The sequence below is a fragment of the Pantherophis guttatus genome, chromosome 7, assembly GCF_059756535.1.
Source record: "Pantherophis guttatus breed Tessera chromosome 7, ASM5975653v1, whole genome shotgun sequence".
Lineage (NCBI taxonomy): Eukaryota > Metazoa > Chordata > Lepidosauria > Squamata > Colubridae > Pantherophis > Pantherophis guttatus.
In genome coordinates this window covers 50490285-50507368 of record NC_142069.1, presented here as the reverse complement: position 1 = coordinate 50507368, position 17084 = coordinate 50490285, and the positions used below count along the sequence as shown (strand labels likewise).

Below are 17084 nucleotides of genomic sequence, written 5' to 3'. Positions count from 1 at the left end.
GAGTCATTGTTTCCTTAACCATAGATTATGGAATAGGACACATCATATTTATACATTGCACTGGAATCCTCAAATCATTGGGTCAGTAGGCATTCTTGGAATTTGAAAAACATAATATGGTATCCCATAAAATGGCCATTAGTCTGAAAATTAATACCAGAGGTCAGAGATCTCATCTTCAATCTAACTTCCTCCATCCCCAATGGTGCTTCCATGTCGATGACTGTTTCAAGCCAAAAGATAAAGAAGTAGAGGATTGCTAACTTGGAAACAAAGCTTTTGTAATCAGTCCTGATCAGGCCCTGCTGCATTCAGATAGAGGACTGAAGCTTTTAGCATGATAAACTTTCTCTGAATACAGTTAAATAATAGCATAAAATAGTAAGATAGCCCACTTTTGTATCTTTGTATAATTGATACAAAGTATATAATTCAATTGTGTAATTAAAAGTCATTTTGCCTGACTTTCTGCTTTTGCAGGAATATAATTATGCTTTGTTGCTCAAGCTCCTGAATTTGCTGTTCACACCAGATCTTGGTGGCTTAAATCTAGAGAGACCTATTCTACTGCTTACTGTAAATGTTCTGTGGAGGTTTTCTCCAAGATACATTTATTCATTTATAATGAGATTTAGAAGCCACCAACAGCTTTAACAAGAACAAGAATGAAAACACGAAAAAATAGCAAAAAAATCTTGTACATTCAGACAAACCTATTCTTTCTAACAAAAACATCACTTACAGGGCTTCACAAACACCCTACTTCAAAACCTGGGAACAGCCAGGTTTTAAGGGCTGGCCGGTAATGTTTTTTCAGGTTCTGAAAAAACATTAGAGCAGGAGGAAGACAGATCTCACATAGGTATCACACTGCAGAGCAGGAACCACAATATATAGATGGGCATCATTTGATTGAAGGGATCCAAAGTTAATCGATTCTTCCCAGTCTTACTGGATGAGCAGAAACCATGGGAGATAGGACACCCCACTATATAATTAAGGACTTTATAGGTGATAAGCAGCATTTTACTATCCTTCTTGCTATATCATCCAGACAGCCATAAAGTTTACTTTATAAAATAATATAGCTTGATATACCCAAATAAAGCAAACCACATTATAGCTAAATGCTGTATGAATGGAATGGAATGGAATGGAATGGAATTCTGACAATAAGAATGTACTTCAGGTAAAGAAGAATTAGAAAGATGTATATAATCTATAAATGTATCAATTACCGGTAGTCATTGACCTACAATACTTCATTCAGTGACCATTCAAAGTTACAAGGGCACTGAACAAAGTGACTGTTTATTACAATTATAATCATTGCAGCATCCCCATGGACATGTGATCAAAATTTGAATGCTTGGCAACTGACTCATATTTATGACAGTTGAAGTGTCCTAGGGTCATGTGATCACTTTTTGCAATTTCTGACAAGCAGTCAGTGGCGAAAGTTAGATTCACTTAACATGTCACTAACTTAACTGCAGTGATTCACTTAACAATTGTGGCAAGAAAGGTCAGGTTATCTGAAGTGCTCTTTTCTGGAACATTTTTCTTCCTTATAAATAATTCCCCAAAATTAATTATCTTCTTTATAAAGGAGGGAACAGCCCTTAACCAAGGCAAAAGTTGCTCAGAAACCTAAAAAACACCTACAATTTCCTACCTTTACCCTCAGCATTAAAATAGAACAGTGGGTAAAAACTTTGTCTAAAATTTAAATTTTATCTCTCCTGAATACGGATTATAAAATCTTTGCGAAACTATTAGCCAGCAGATTAATGCCAGTTATTCAAGAGGTGATTCATCATGATCAAGCAGGATTTATAGAAGGCAGATATATGAAGGATAAAGGCAAATTATAGACTTATTGGAATATCTTGAGAAGAATAAACAGGTCTCTGCAGTGCTGGTGTTTTTGGATGCGGAGAAGGCCTTTGATCGAGTGAATTGGAATTTTCTATTAAAGACTTTAAAAAAGATGGACTTTGGAGCTTCCGGTTGCGTCATGCTAAATGGAGGACTAGGAATTGTGTAGCTGCTTATCCTAGTTCTCCCTTTTCTGTGTCTGGCGGTTGTTCCTGCGCCATCGTGAGCCGTGGAGAGGCTTGCGAAGAAGGGGAGGCATCAGGGCATGCTAGGAGGTGGCTTTCCCGCATGCCGGCAGATTTCTTCTCAGGATACCAGCGCAGAAAGAGGGCGGCGTGGGATCGCCCCGAAATCGTGACTATACCAACTGGAGAGGGGAGCCCGCCAGCGTGGTGTAAGAATTCTACTTTACTAAGTTAGCTCAGAGCTGACTGAACCTCCTGCCTAAGAAACGTATAAGATTTGCCATTTACTGGGGGAGCGGCTGAAACGGAGAAACGGCTGTCTTGTAAACTTCTTGCTGCTAGCTGTTATTTCCCCCTCAGAAGCAGTTATTGATCTCCCTTTGAACTTTGATATTATCAAAACTTCATCTTCTCCCTTTTTTTATTTGAATATATTGTCTGTTGGATGAGGAATAATTGACTGATCTTGTTGAAGACGTAGTGAGATTTTCTCTTTTACTTCTCTCTTTGTCACATTATCAGAAGAGGCGAGCTTTTTGCCACATCTTGACTTGATATTTTTTTCTTCTTTCCCCACTGCTGAAGACGGAGACTGCCCTTGGTTGGTCTTGTACTGCCACCTAGTGGTGGATTGGGATATTACAACTAAAGGAAAGGAAAAGAAAGGAAAGGAAAGGAGGCGGGAAAAAGATATATATACACTGCCTCATAGTAAACATTGAAAATAGACTAATTTGGATATATCAAGAGCTGATGGATTAACTTATTTGATTTAAAAGACTTGATTGATATATTTATTCAACAAAGAGTAGAGGAACAGTGGTTGTTTTCAGTTATGTCTACATCTTCAACTATTACCACAACAAATAAGAAAATTATCTCTCTGCCTACCGCTGTAACCCCAAATTCGACGTATTTAGCTTCTAGAAGAACATCGGAAGATATGTCGGTGACGGGGAAGACGCCCTCTATGCAGGCTCTTCAAAATATGTTACAAGCCATCCAGGAATCAATGGCTAAAAACCAGGAGTCGACATCTAAGAACTTTGAGGACTTGGGAGCAGATGTGAAAGCGGAAATGAGAGGGGTTAAAGAAGAAATTAAACAGATGCGAAGTGAACTGGAAGATATACGTCAGACATTAATACAACAAGAGGAAAAAATGAAGGAGATAGAGAAGAAGACGGAGAAATGCGAAGGACAGATGGATAGTTGGGAGAAGAGACAAATAACCATAAATAGAGAATTAGAAGAAGAAATAATTTTTCTGGAAATGGAGCGATCTTCTTTTTTCCTTAGAATACAGAATGTGGTGGAAGAGAAAGGGGGAAAACTGGATGACATTGTAGGAGAAATAGTTGCAGAAACTTTGGAGGCAGATAGACTCATGATCCAATGGGATATTGATGAGGCCTTTAGAGTATTCACTAGCTACGCAAAAAGGAACAATCTTCCTCAGGAAATTCATGTTCGTTTTAACAAGAAAGCTTTGTGTGAAGAATTTTATAAACGAACAAGGGTTCAAACTATTACATATAAAGGCCAACCGATGATAGTTTTGAAACAAATCCCACGTCGGGTAAGGGAACAGAGATGCAGATACCAATTTTTGACGACTTTCCTGAGGAAAAATGCAATTTCGTATCGTTGGTTATTGCCTGAAGGTTTATTGATGACATGGAGGGATAAGAAGGTGAGGATTCAGAGTCTTCAAGAAGCAAGAGAATTCATGGAACAACAATTTAATTTGTCAGAATTAGATGTTGAAGGAGAAGGGGAAAGTAGAAGTTTGGAGGAATCGCAAGAGGAAGAAGAGGTAGAGGAGATGAGAGAAGGAAAGGCGGGAAAGAAGGGTGGGGGAATACGAAAAGTCGAGGAATTAACAGCACCTCAGAGGGAGACAAGACAAACAGTTAAGAAGGCTATAACAGCGGGAAAGTAAAAACTTAGGTGAGAAAAGGAAATGGGGGAATTAGTGCGTTTGATATCTGTAAATATTAATGGTTTAAATGCTCCTAATAAACGTAGTAGGATTTTGAATAAATTAAGAAAGGCTAAGTATGATATTGTCTGCATGCAGGAGACTCATATAAAAAAAGATCAAAACCATTTGTTAGAATGCCGGGCGTTGGGTAAAACTTATACCTCATTAGCAGGTCAAAAAAAAAGAGGGATAGTGGTATATGTACGACATCATTTGAAATCCCAACAGGTTTTTGCTGACCAGGAAGGCCGGGTTCTCATGCTCGAAATAGAAATTGCCCGGTGGAAGTCTTTATTGGTTTGTATTTATGCCCCTAATGATAATCAGAGGACTTTTTATCAAAACTTATATGTTAAATTGGGGGAACTGGAATATGAACATGTCTGTCTAGTGGGGGATTTCAATGCTGTAACGGATAGAATGCAGGATTATGTCCCGGGAAACATACAAGGAAGGTTAAAGGATATTAAGAGAACATTACCAAAAATATGTAATGATTTAAGGGAGGAATTTGGATTACAGGATATATGGAGGTTGAGAAATCCCAATAAAAATCAATATACTTATTTCTTTCCCAGACACCACTCGTGGACCCGAATAGATATGATATGGATGTCTCTTGAGTTGAGGGGGCTGGTCTCGGAAGTGGAAATAGGGCCCAATCAGTGGGCGGATCATAACCCACTAATGGTAACTTGGAAGATCCCACATTGTAGGAAGAGTAGATGGAGAATGAATATAGGTATCCTGAAAGATGAAGAATTCATGAGTAAATTTAAGAAGGAGTTATATCTTTTTTTCCAGGAAAATAAGAAAGAGGATACTTCAATATACAATACATGGGATACGGTTAAGGCAGTGATGAGGGGATGGTTAATCAAATATATGATTGACAAATGTAGGGCGGGTAAGAAACACCGAGACAACCTCTTGAATAAATTACAACGGGTGGAAGAAAGGATGCAAAATGGATTAACCCAGACAACATTGATAGAGGAAAGAGAGTACTGGTAACACCAGATTAAATTATTAGATCAAGAGGAATTAGCAAATAAACTAAAGTGGACTAAACAAAAATTTTTTGAAAGGGCGAATAAAACAGGAAAATGGTTGGCTTACCGGCTTAGAAAGGAGCAGGAACAACGGAGAATAGAAGGGCTGAAAGATGTAATTGGGAATTTCCATTGTACTAAGGAAGGCAAGAGAATGGTAGCTCAGGATTTTTTCACACAGCTTTATCAGAAAGGAGAGGAAAATATCTGTGAAATTCGGAAATATTTGGAAAAGACAGACTTGCCTAAAGTCTCGGAAACAATGAAGGAAATTCTTAATGCGGAATTTACGATGGAGGAAGTAGAAACAGTTATGAAAGCACAGGCGAATGGCAAAACCCCGGGTAGAGATGGCCTTCCAGTTGAATTATACAAAATAGTGTTTGACGTGATAGGAAGACACATGACGGATTTATTCAATGCAGTTATGAAAGAGGCTCAGGTTCCAGTATCTTAGACTGAGGCTTATATTTCTATTATCCCAAAAGAAGGAACTGATCTATCTCTTATTAAGAACTATAGACCAATATCATTACTAAATTCCGATTATAAGATATTTGCGGGGGTTCTTGCAGCTAGGCTTAGCTGCTTCCTTAACCAATTCATTCACTCAGACCAAAACGGCTTCCTTCCTAATAGATATCTACGAGATAATCTTAGAATTATCATGAATACACTAGAATTTTTCGAAAATCGCCCGGGTAAACAATAAGCTTTAATTTTTGTTGACGCCCAAAAGGCGTTTGACAGAATCAGTTGGGAATTTATGATTTCTCAATTGGAATATATGGTGTTTGGTGGGAATTTTATTCGGGCAATTCGAGCTATCTACCGGGAGCAGACTGCAAGAGTTCTCATAGATGGAGAAGAGACAGAGAGAATTCAAATTCGTAGAGGTACAAGACAGGGATGTCCCCTTTCCCCATTGCTATTTGTATTAACTTTAGAGCCCCTGCTTAGAGAAGTGAGAGGAAACACGGAAGTAAGAGGAATGAAGATTAGGCAGGAGGAAGTTAAAGTTCAGGCTTATGCAGACGATCTTGTATTTATCTTGGATCAACCACTGGACTTGGGCCTGAAATTATTATGTTTGATTAGAGAGTATGGGAAGGTAGCGAGGTTAAAGATGAATGAAGAAAAAACTAAAATCCTAGTGAAAAATATGACTCAGATGCAAAGGCAACAGCTGGAGCAGTTAATGGGTTTAAGAATAACAAATAAAATTAAGTATCTGGGTATATGGTTGACCGCCAGATGTTCCTCCATAAAGGAGGATAACTATCTTCCTCTTTACAGCCAGATGCTCAGAGACTTAGAAAGATGGAAAAATCTCCAGCTATCAATTTTGGGAAGGGTGGCAACCATTAAGATGTGCGTGTTACTCAAATGGTTATTTCTATTCCAAACAGCCCCAGTAAGGTTGAATAAAGAGTTTTTTACAAATTTGGATAGGAGTATATCTAAATTTATCTGGCAGGGAAAGAGGCCGCGGATTAGACTTAAAATGTTACAAGAACCCAAAAATAGAGGAGGATTTGGACTCCCAAATTGGGAGCTCTATCACCAAGCAGCGAACTTGATTTGGGTGAAAGAATGGATGGCCCTACAAAAGAGACGACTTTTGACATTTGAGGGAGCCGGTCTTCAACATGGCTGGCACTATTTTCTATGGCCGGGAGCATCCGGCCGCCCTAGACACTTTGATGATCACTATTTACGTAGGACACTTGGGTACACTTGGGAAAAGGTTAGAAGAAGAGTATATACAAAAGTTCCATGTTGGATTTCGGCACAGGAAGCTCAGGTTTACCCAACATTGTATAAAGGGGAGAAAACCTTGACGTATGAAGGTTTCTTGGATGTTCAGGGTAATCCGAAGTCACGAGAATTATTAAACCTTCAAGGATATAAGATAGACTGGTGGTCTTATTCGCAAGTGCACTCCAGGTATAAAAAAGATTTACATAGTGAAGGAATCTACCGTAAAAGACAAGAATTGGATAAGATCTTATTAGAAGGAGGGAAAGGGATATTATCTAAATGTTATGCATATTTATTGTCTCTGCAGATAGGACAGGATGTAGTGAAGGATTGTATGATAGCATGAGGGCAAAATTTTGGACACCCCCTTGACTTCCAGCAATGGGAACAGATTTGGTTGAAAAATATGAAATTAACCATGGCCTCCTCATATAAAGAAAACATATATAAAATGATCTACCGGTGGCATCTACCCCCGGTGAGATTAGCTAAAATGTTTCCCGGGACATCTGCCTGCTGTTGGAAGTGCGGTTACAGCAATGGAACCTATTTTCACCAATGGTGGACCTGCCCGCAGGCGGTTAAATATTGGAAAAAAATACGGCAATGGATTTTGGAAATTACACAGATTAATTTGGAATTAAGACCTGAGATTTTCCTATTGGGGGCAAAACCTTTGAATGTTAAATCAGATATATGGTTCTTGTTGATTCACATTATCACTGCAGCAAGATTAGCATATGCGCAGGAGTGGAAAAATCAATACTTACCGATAGATTTGAAAATAATATATAAAATTAATGAGTGTGCGGAATCAGATAGACTAACTAGATTGATCAATGGTAAAAAAGATTCAGAATTTTATAACAGTTGGAAAGTATGGTACAATTGGGTCCAGAAAAGGTGGGATAGAATAGATATATGATGATGTATATATATATATGGTGGCAAATATGTATGTATAAAGGAATGATTTTATACTTATGGACAATGTAATCATATTATACCATGGTGGCAGGATTGTATATTTTATTTGTGTATTAGTGTATAGAATATATTAATAAAAATTATATATATATATAAAAAAAAAGATGGACTTTGGGGACCAGTTTGTACAGGCGGTTTCAGCAATCTATCAAGAGCAAACAGCACAAATTATTATTAATGGAAGTTTAACTACAAATTTCAGTATAGAAAAAGGCACAAGACAAGGTTGTCCGTTATCCCTGTTGTTGTTTATTCTAACTTTAGAAGTCTTGTTGAATACAATACGGGACTCGAGCACTTTGAAGGGAATAGTGATAAGGCAAGAGGATTACATAACAAGGGCATTTGCAGATGAACTGGTTGTTACCCTAACACAGCCAATAGAATCAATAATTCAGATGAAAGACATTATAGAAGAATATGGTATGGTTTCAGGATTCAGACTGAATCAGAAAAAAACCAAGATGATGGTTAAAAATATGACAGTTGATCAAAAGAAGGAACTGGAAAGGAAGGCAGGCTTTGAAATAGTATCAAAGGTGAGATATCTAGGAGTTCAAGTTGCAGATTCAAATATAAAACTGTTTCAAAATAATTATGAGGTGTTGTGGCGAAAGGTACAAAAGGATATGGAAACCTGGAAAAAACTGCAGGTGTCTTTACTTGGAAGAATAGCAGCAGTTAAAATGAATGTTCTACCTAGATTTTTATTTTTGTTTCAAATGATCCCGGTGCTTAAAAGTGATAAACAATTGTCGGAATGGCAAAAAGGACTGAATAAGTTTGTTTGGAATGAGAAAAAGCCAAGAGTTAAACTGAAAATTATGCAAGACGTTCATGAAAGGGGTGTTTTTAAACTTCCAAACCTGCGATTGTATTATGAAGCAGCAGCGTTTACACAAGCAAGTGATTGGTTTGGAAGAACAAAGACTGGAATATTGAAAATTGAGAGTTATGACCTTGAATTTAGTTGGCATGCATATTTATTCTATGAAAATAAGGTGGATAAAGTATTCAACAGCCATATACTTAGAAGCTCCTTGATGAGAGTATGGAAGAAGCACCGACTCAAATGGGATTATAAAATACCGTTGTGGTTGGATCTTGGTCATATTATATGGAAAATAAATATAAAGTCACTCGGGGGGGGGTTATACAAAGAAGTACTTTTTAATGATGGGGCAGATGGCAATTGAAGTCATTAAATACACTGTTGGAAGAAGGGATTAATTTGACTTGGTTACAGTATAATCAACTTCAATTAAGATGGAGAGAAGATCAAAAAATTGGATTAATGTTGCACAAAGAAGAACTGGTTAGGCAGATAAAAGAGAAAGGCCCAATGCATATTAAGAGGGTTTATAATGTTTTGTTAGAAAGAGATTCAGAAAATGAATTGGTTAAAGATTGTATGATAAAATGGGCACAAAATTTTGGAGAACCAGTTATGATGGAAACCTGGGAAAAAATATGGGTTCAGAATGTTAAATTCACACAGTCGCAGAATTTGAGGGAAAATTTTTATAAAACGTTTTATAGGTGGCATTTAGATCCTAAGAAATTGTCATGCATGCATCCTAATGTTCAACCGAAATGTTGGAGATGTGATTGCTTAGATGCTACATATTATCATATATGGTGGACATGCAAGAAAGCAAAGGCTTTTTGGATAAAAATTTGGTGGGTTATGCAAAATGTTTTGAAGAAAAAAATTCAATTTTCTCCTCAATTGTTTTTATTGGGTATAGTTAAGGGTTTTTCAGTGGGTGAAACAAAATTGATATTGTATATGGTGACAGCAGCTAGGTTACTGATTGGTCAATATTGGAAAAGGGATGATATGCCTACAATTCAAGAATGGACTTTGAAGATGGCCAGTTTTGCAGAAATGGCGAAGATATCAGCATATTTAAAAGATCGGACTAAGGAGACTTACGCATGGGACTGGAAGAAATGGATAGATTATGTGCAGAATAAATATCAAACTAGGAAGTATCAGATAGCTTTTAGCTGAATGTTGTGTAGAAATATATAGTTTATAGGGGGCAAAATAGCTTATTGTTATGTAGAAATGTATAGTGCACAGGGGGGAGAATAGAGGGGTGGTAAAGTATGATATGATATAATGTGGGTGGATGGATTTCACCTTGGGGAAGTCATGGGAAGAGGGGAGGGTTTGGGGGGGTTAGGGAGGGATGGGGGGGAAATGGGGGAAAAATTGATATTTGTAAAACTTTTTCAATAAAAATAAATAAATAAATAAAATTTAAGAGGTTGTTCCAAAATTCAGCAGATATGTCGAACAGCATTCTTCAAAATGAAAAAGGTCTTCTGCAGTCATGACATAAGCCTAAAACTGAAAATGAGGCTTGTCAGATCTTTTCTATCCTGCTCTACGGAGTAGAGAGTTGGTCTCTAACAGAAAGCCACTTGAAGAGACCAGAAGCATTTGAAATGTGGATTTACAGACAGCTGTTACGTATAAGCTGGGTTGACAAAATCCGAAATGAGGAGGTGATAAGCCATCTGGGAAAGCCAAGGGCAATCATCAAAACCATTAAAAAGCTAAAGTTAGAATATTTTGGACATGTGATGTGACACCCGGAAAAATACGGCATACTTTACTTAATCCTCCAAGGAAAGATTGAAGGCAAACAAGGTCCAGGCAGAAGAAGAACATAATTCAAAATCTAAGGGACTGGTTTGGACAAAACTCAGCAGCACTTTTTCATGCGGCTGCTGATAAAAATAGGATCACCAACATGATCGCCGACATCCAATGACTGGTATGGCACAAGAAGAAGATGTTGATATTTCCTTCATCTAGCTATCTGAAGTCTTTTCTGGAATTAAAAAAAAATGCAGAGTCCACTATTTCATTTTTTTACCAATATATTTGAGGTAACAATGAAAATCAAATAATGGAACCTTGCATCTAAAAAAACATCCTCAACTAGATAGATAAAATTAGACAGAGGAAAAAATAGTAAGTTTCAAAAATGTTTTTGCCAAAAGTGAGCTGCTAAATGGGGTATGATAGCCAGGAAGTCAACAGAATGTTGCAAACTACTTCCAAAGTGTTACCAGTCCAAGCATGTTTTTTTTTCTTAAACCAGTTTAAATAAACTGCTATGCAGTGGTGGGATTCAAGTAATTTAACAACCAGTCTCTGCCCTAATGATTTCTTCCAACAACCAGTTTGCCAAACTGCTCAGAAAGTTAACAACCAGTTCTCCAAAGTGGTGCGAACTGGCTGAATCCCACCACTGCTGCTATGAGCACAAGACAGAAACAGATTAAACAGTCTATGTTGATATGTCTGCAGTCGCAATCTTAATTTTTCAAACTATTTCTTTTACAAATTTAAATGCAATGGTGGCCAACAAATCAGATCCAAAGTATGAAAATGAGAAAAAAATGTTATAGGAAACGAATTACAGTAAAATCTATTTCTCCTTGCTGCTACAGTTTTGCTTTGGAAAAAGCTGGCAAAGGGCCAGTCTAATCTTTTGTCACTACCATATTTACAGGTCTTTCTGACAAAGACCATAAACATTTTGGTCTTTTTTACTGTCCCTATAATAGTAGCCAATAGCTACCATTTTTAAATATAGAAATAAGTAAAAGGGGTGGGGTTTTTTTGAAAGTTTTTTTTAAAACTTTATGTAGTAAGAAAATCCCTACCTGATAAATTTCTCAAGCTGGTGATTATATTGACAATTCCATGTGCCTACAGTTCTAATCCTAACACATCTGAAATGCATGAAATGGGGAAGGCTATACTGAGGCAACAATTATGCTGTATATTTGTCAGAAATTCACTGATGTACAAAAAAATTTGATATTTCAAAAATAAATTTTTCTTAAAGCCTAAAATATAAAAACTTATTTGACATTATTAGCAACATTATAAAACATACTTTAAATTTAAAAATACATTAGTTTTGTTACAGGGCCTTAGTAGAGCAGATACAAAATATGTCTGACTATACTTCTAACATTTTCTGTCTTTCTTTATAGTTAAATTGGCATTTATTTTTTCAATTGGTCAAACAACTTAGTCCACATATAATTTGAATGTGAATACTGTAGTAGTCACCCTTGTTTCTTTCAAGTATTTGTGAATTTTGGTTTTGATTTCTTTGTTTTTATGCTTTTAGCCATATGTAAGCTACCCAGCATTATTACAGCAAGTTGGGCAGCTTTGTAAACAATCTAAAATAAATAAAGATAAATAAGTATTTTGCAATAGTTCAAGAGCTTATCAAATAATTGATTACAGACTGGGCAAGCAATTCACTTTAATAAACTATTTTCTAGAAATAAAGTCAAAGCAAAATTGCCTTCTTTCCTGTATTGCAGGATTTATTATAAGTGAGATAAGAAAAACAAAAACATGAATTTACTATGTCTTTTCTGATTATATCTTTACTTCTATCAAATCCTCTCCTCCTTTTAATTGCAAAAATAAGAAAACCATTGTGAGTTACAGTCAGGTCCAGAAATATTGGGACATCAACACAATTCTAACATCTTTGGCTCTATACACCACCACAATGGAGTTGGAATGAAACAAACACAATATGCGTTAACTGCAGACTGTCAGCTTTAATTTGAGGGTATGTACATCCAACTCAGGTGAACGGTGTAGGACTTACAGCAGTTTGTATATGTGCCTCCCACTTGTTAACGGACCAAAAGTAATGGGACAATTGGCTTCTCAGCTGTTCCATGGCCAGGTGTGTGATATTCCCTCATTACCCCAATTACAATGTGCAGATAAAAGGCCCAGAGTTCATTTCAAGTGTGCTATTTGCATTTGGAATCTGTTGCTGTCAACTCTCAAGATGAGATCCAAAGAGCTGTCACTATCAGTGAAGCAAGCCATCATTAGGCTGAAGAAACAAAACAAACCCATCAGAGAGATAGCAAGAACATTAGGCGTGGCCAAAACAACTGTTTGAAACATTCTCAAAAAGAAGGAATGCACTGGTGAGTTCAGCAACACCAAAAGACCTGGGAGACCACGGAAAACAAGTGTGGTGGATGACCGAAGAATTCTTTCCCTGGTGAAGAAAACACCCTTCACAATAGTTGGCCAGATCAAGAACACTCTCCAGGAGGTAGGTGTATGTGTGTCAAAGTCAACAATCAAGAGAAGACTTCACCAGAGTGAATACAGAGGGTTCACCACAAGATGTAAACCAGATGTAACAAGATGTAAACAAGATGTGAGCCTCAAAAACAGGAAGGCCAGATTAGAGTTTGCCAAACATCTAACAAAGCCTTCACAGTTCTGGAACAAGATCCTGTGGACAGATGAGACCAAGATCAACTTGTACCAGAGTGATGGGAAGAGAAGAGTATGGAGAAGGAAAGGAATTGTTCATGATCCTAAGCATACCACCTCATCAGTGAAGCATGGTGGTGGTAGTGTCATGGCGTGGGCATGTATGGCTGCCAATGGAACTGGTTCTCTTGTATTTATTGATGATGTGACTGCTGACAAAAGCAGCAGGATGAATTCTGAAGTGTTTCGGGCAATATTATCTGCTCACATTCAGCCAAATGCTGCAGAACTCATTGGACGGCGCTTCACAGTGCAGATGGACAATGACCCAAAGCATACTGCAAAAGCAACCAAAGAGTTTTTGAAGGGACAGAAGTGGAATGTTATGCAATGGCCAAGTCAATCACCTGACCTGAATCCCATTGAGCATGCATTTCACTTGCTGAAGACAAAACTGAAGGGAAAATGCCCCAAGAACAAGCAGGAACTGAAGACAGTTGCAGTAGAGGCCTGGCAGAGCATCACCAGGGATGAAACCCAGTGTCTGGTGATGTCTATGCGTTCCAGACTTCAGGCTGTGATTGACTGCAAAGGATTTGCAACCAAGTATTAAGAAGGGGAAAGTTTGATTTATGATTATTATTCTGTCCCATTACTTTTGGTCCCTTAACAAGTGGGAGGCACATATGCAAACTGCTGTAAGTCCTACACCGTTCACCTGAGTTGGATGTACATACCCTCAAATTAAAGCTGACAGTCTGCAGTTAACGCACATTGTGTTTGTTTCATTCCAGCTCCATTGTGGTGGTGTATAGAGCCAAAGATGTTAGAATTGTGTCAATGTCCCAATATTTCTGGACCTGACTGTATGTAATCCAAAAAAGCTGAAATATGGATATACTATGATATATATAATTCCAGAAGCATAGCATTAAAATTAGCACCCTTATGTATTTTCGCTTAGAGCTTCCTTCTATTCATTTATAAATCAAAAGATATTGTTCCCTGAAGAGAGGACCTAATAAAAAATGAATAGATTATGAAAAAGCCAAAAAATCCATATTCTATGGATGTTTAAACAGAACTCTCTCATAGATTACCAAGAAAGCAGATTTATTTTTATACTGTGTACCTGCAGAATCATTGGAACACTTCAGAACAGAATGTATTCCCTGAGGTTTTTCTTGAACTCATTTATAGCTCTTTCAGGTGCTCTTTGAAAAAGGTTATTTTATGAATAAAATCTTTTACATAAGCCTATTTAATTTATAAAGTACACCAACTTCAAATGAAAAGGACAAAAACTGAGATATAAAGAGAAATTCATGAAATCCTGATATAAAAATGTCTTCATGGATAATTTGCAGAAAATTGAAGTAAACTTGTACAAAAAAAAAATTCAAGTGTGATTTCTATCCTGGCCAAACCACAAACAAACAATTTATTTATTTTAAAAAAGTGTCTGATTATCCATGGGTTGGTCCTCCATCCATCCATCCATCCATCCATCCATCCATCCATCCTTCCTCCTTCTTCCCTTAGATTAGCATGCTTGCTGTAGAATTCTGGGAGTTGAAGTCCACACATAACTAAACTACTGAGGTTGAGAAACACTGTTTTAAATCACTTCGTCTTTCCACATTGATACCATAGAATGTTGCCTCTTACCTTTGTTGTGATTTGCCCCAGATGCTATTTTCCCCCACAGTGTTACAACAAATATTATTATTAGCAGTTTTCCTTTTGTTGCTTTCTGCAAGTATCTTTTATTCATCCTAGAGGGAAAAAATACACAAAATGAATTTTTTTCCAAATATATTTTTCTGCATTTCAAACATCCACAAATATTTTATCAGTTACTTGCCAAATACAACAGGAAGTTAATCTCTTTAACAGGAAGTCATATCTAGTTCAGTCCCAGTTGTAGTGGCCACGGGCAAGCAAAAACAGATGGTGGCATTGCGGTGAGGCAGCCCAGCCAGTCACTGTCACTGCCATGCCATGGCCCCTGCATGCTTGCCCCCCGCTGTCCAACCTTGTTCTCTAGCGAGCCTGCAGACCACTCAACCAACCCAAATGGCCCCAGTGAATGGGAAGGGCAGGGAGCAGGCTCGCTGGAGGATGAAGTTGGACAGTGGGGACCAAGCACGCAGGGACCATGGCATGGCAGTGACAGCAACTGGCTAGGCTGCCTCACCGCAAACCCACCATCTGCTTGCCTGCAGCTGCTACAGCTAGAACTGGGCAGATGGCCACGCAGCCACCCGGCGTATCCAGCAGGCCGGATCATGTCCCTCCCCCACCATGTGTCTGCCTTCACCTGCTGCTTGGAGGGCGGGCCCAGTGGTTATAGTGTCCCGCCCCCACCTGTGCTGTGTGGGCTGAGGAGCCCCAGAGTGTGCCAGCCAAGGAGCCGGTGGGCTGCTGCTGCTGGATGCCACTACTTCCCACGCACTTGCTGCCTCCTGTGCATGCATTGGGAGGCATCAGGCTGGGATCGGCCGTGGTCAGGGCAGCAGGGACCAGTCCCTCGACATCTCCAGGTGGCTCCACAGGCCAAATCTGGATCTATTGCAGGCCTTGTGCTTGACATGTCTGTTCTAAATGATTCCTCTGTCCCTCATAGCTGGTCAAGATGATCTGTGGACTTTTTTCACCTTTGCTATGCTCTTATTTTGCAAACAGGTTGAGTCTTTGATGTAGTTGCTCTTCTCTGGGATATACTCTCAGATGAGTTGATAATCCTAATCTCTGCTGTAATTTTAAAAAACATTTAAAAATTCTCTTTTGGACAGGCATTGATGACAATACAAACTTATTATGGGGATTATACATCAGCAGATTCTAAATGCGATGCAGAGTCATCTCGAACCATAAGATGGGCTGCAAATAAATTTAATAATAATAATAAATGGCACTCTTCAAATAAATTCGGCCAGCCATCATATTAGCAGAGTACCAGGTTCAAAATGTCTGGATCTTATGAGAACACAGAACAGTGTTATTTTAGTTCTCATGTTTCCCCCAAAATAAGACCAGGTCTTATTTTCTTTTGGGCCCCAAAATAAGCATTAGGGCTTATTTTCAGGTGTGTCTTATTTCCATGTACGGGAGGCCCACTTGTTCTGCTTGCTCATGGTGGGGCAGGCCGTGCGGCACATTAGGGTCGCTGTTGCCGTGTGGCAGGATAAATGGAAGTACCCCGGCTTACCTCAACACCCCCGCAGACAGGCCACCTACGCCCCAACAACTGCCTTACTTTGCAGCAGCGGCTCCATCAGCCCCATCCAGCAGGACTCTGCGTGGCTGCTGGCCCACTTCTTCTGCTTGCTCATGGCCACAATGGAACAAGAGGACAAGCAATGAGCCAGTGCTGTGGCCACAAGTGGGGTGGTGGTGGAGTTGCCCCATGCACCCCACATCAGCTTACCTTAGGGCCCCCGCAGCCAGGCCAACCAAACTCTGACACCTGTCTTGCCTTGTGGCTATGGCACCAGCACACCCTCGGCCTCCTGCTCCATTGCGGCCATGAGCAAGTAGAAGTGGGCCAGCAGCCATGTGGGCCCCTGTTGCACATGGCTGTAGGTGCTGCCACAGCAAGGCAGTTGTCAGGGCCTGGCCTGGCTGCAGGGGCCCTGAGGTAAGCTGGTGCAGGGCGCATGGGGCAGCTCCACCACTACCCCAACTTGTGACCACAGCACCAATGCATCGCTCGACCTCCTGCTCCATTGTGGCCATGAGCAAACAGAAGAAGTGGGCCGGCGGCCATGCAGGGTCCTGCTGGATGGGATTGATGGAGCTGCTGCTGCAAAGCAAGGCAGTTGTTGTGGTGTAGGTGACCTGGCTGCAGGGGCATTGAGGTAACAGGGCTACAGGGCATGTGGGGCAGCTCCATCACCTCTTGGCTGTGGCACCACAAGCAAGCAGATGGAATGGGTGGGCAGGCG

The 17084-nt window shown here is 39.2% G+C and overlaps 1 protein-coding gene across 7 annotated transcripts in view; it reads right to left on the bottom strand.

Moving 5' to 3' along the window:
• Nucleotides 1-17084, bottom strand: part of TAFA2 (TAFA chemokine like family member 2) — a 208931-nt gene that overhangs the window by 47659 nt on the left and 144188 nt on the right. For all 7 annotated transcript variants that reach the window (XM_060694689.2, XM_087874131.1, XM_060694687.2 and 4 more), the window contains one exon: nt 14806-14912. In XM_060694689.2, coding sequence (XP_060550672.1) covers nt 14806-14912 — 107 coding nt within the window. The remainder of the gene's footprint in view (nt 1-14805; nt 14913-17084) is intronic.